The sequence below is a fragment of the Pteropus vampyrus genome, unplaced genomic scaffold, assembly GCF_000151845.1.
Source record: "Pteropus vampyrus isolate Shadow unplaced genomic scaffold, Pvam_2.0 Scaffold124, whole genome shotgun sequence".
In the NCBI taxonomy this organism is placed as follows: domain Eukaryota; kingdom Metazoa; phylum Chordata; class Mammalia; order Chiroptera; family Pteropodidae; genus Pteropus; species Pteropus vampyrus.
Window position 1 is genome coordinate 2453032 of NW_011888905.1, and position 1928 is coordinate 2454959.

At 54.9% G+C, this 1928-nt stretch overlaps 1 protein-coding gene across 1 annotated transcript in view; it reads right to left on the reverse strand.

Annotated features, from left to right (window-relative positions):
• The window catches only part of IL6R (interleukin 6 receptor), a 27249-nt gene that overhangs the window by 11245 nt on the left and 14076 nt on the right, over positions 1 to 1928 (reverse strand). The window contains exons 7-8 of the mRNA XM_023534310.1: positions 1128 to 1180; positions 5 to 117 (exon numbers count right to left, since the gene is read on the reverse strand). Coding sequence (XP_023390078.1) covers positions 5 to 117; positions 1128 to 1180 — 166 coding nt within the window. The remainder of the gene's footprint in view (positions 1 to 4; positions 118 to 1127; positions 1181 to 1928) is intronic.

Consider the following 1928-nt stretch of genomic DNA (forward strand, 5'->3'; position numbering starts at 1 on the left):
CCCCGGGGCCACAGGGACACAGGGACACAGCACCAGCTGGCACTCACCTGGGACGCTTGTCGCATTTGCAGGTTCGTGAGGGAGCGTGTCTTCATCGTCCTCGTGAGTCGTGAGCGCCTGAAAGAGACGTCGCTCTCTGTGGGCATCATTCGGGAGGCAGGTCGGGGACCCCCCCACCCCAGGCACCCTCTCTCCATCTCCTGCACCTCTCCAGTCCTGACCTGTCACTCTGAATTTTCACACTATTCTTCGCATCATTCGGACCTACGTGTTCCCTTCCCGAGCTGGGGCTCCTTCCAACCTGCTCTCCACCTGGGGCTAAAGGGCACGGTGCCTTCCGGGGTGTCCCGTGTCTGGTGCCAGGGAGTAGGCGCCACCACTCACTGGGAAAAGCCCAGACGGGAGTCCTGGACCCATCACTCACTAGCCACATGACCGTGGCCAGGTCCCTTAACCCATGTGGGTGTCAGCTGTCCTCCTGCGCCCGTGCCCTGAAGCTCATTCGAAGTCGGGATCAGACGCGATGGCAAATGGCAGGCTCGGGGCCGAGCGAGTCTTGGCAGGCTCTCAGACAGTGTCAGGTCGCCCACAACCCGCGTCGGGGTGCTCTGGGCCTGGAACTCCCCCTGGAGCTGCTCTTACCAGTCATGGGCAGTGGGGCACTGACCCCGGGCTCCTCCCCTGGGCTGCCCAGCTCCTGGGCCACTGAGCTCTCGGCTTAACATTTGGGAATTAAGGACCTCAGAGGAGATGCACTTGGATGGAAAATTGGATGACTCGGGATTTGCGGTAATCCTCTTTCCAGATCATTATGACACGAGGGGCTCACAGGGGAGGGCCAGGCAGGACTGCATCTGAGTCCCAGCTAAGCCCTCAGCCGTGTCCAGAAGCCCAGAGAAGAAACAGCAGCCACTGGCCAGAGAGGGCTCTGTGAGCCAGGCCAGCGCTGGCACAGACAGCCACCCTGACCCCGTCTCACAGAGGTTTGCAAAGGACACGTGACCTGTCCACGGGCGTCCCTAGTAAATGGCAGAGCTGGGACCTGAAGCACATTCTGTCTGGTGCCTGCCCACAACTCCAGCCACCGGGCGCTGCTCCCTGACCCCCTTACAAGCCGGCAAGCTCACCTGCATGGAGGGAGACACCTTCCCCACCATCTCAGCTGGGGGACTCCGGGATTCTGTGGGTAGGACAAATGTGACGATCAGTGAGTGGTTCGTGGACCCTGAAATCCTATGTGACGGGCTGCAGAAGCGGAGCCAAGTCCGTCGCAATGTCATTTCAAAGAGTGTCACGCTGGAAATAACAAATGCCCAGCCGCAAGGAACGAGCTGTGCGAACCACGACACAGACGTGTATCGCGAACGCCTCTAAAAGTGTTTTAGGGAAACGTTGAGCACGTGCTGCTAAGTGCAAGATAAAGTCCACACGGTTCGATCCAAAGTTCTAAAGAAACATATCGATCGTTGTCCATTGCACACCACATGGTACACTATGCTGCACATTCACACGCGGAAAGGAAAAAGTTGGAAGGACGCACATCACAGCGTGTAAAAACTATTAACGTTTTAATGACGACAATGTCGCTAACACTGTGGGCACCGACCCAAGACAGGAAAGTTGTTAAGAGAGTAAATCCTGAGAGCTCTCATCACCAGGGGAAACTTTTTTTCCGTTTTTCTCTCTTTCCTTTTAATTGTGTCTGTATGAGAAGATGGACGCGAGCGGACTCTATGGAAACCATTTCACAATACGCGTAAATCAAACCGTCGCCCCGGATGCCTTAAACACACAGAGGGGCGCGGGTCAATGGCTTCTCAATAAAACTGGACAGAATAAATTTAAAAGTTTTAAATAATAAAATTCTCTTTTTCATTTTAATGTCCTCCCTGGCACCTTTTTGCAAATGAAAGATACTTAACATAAAC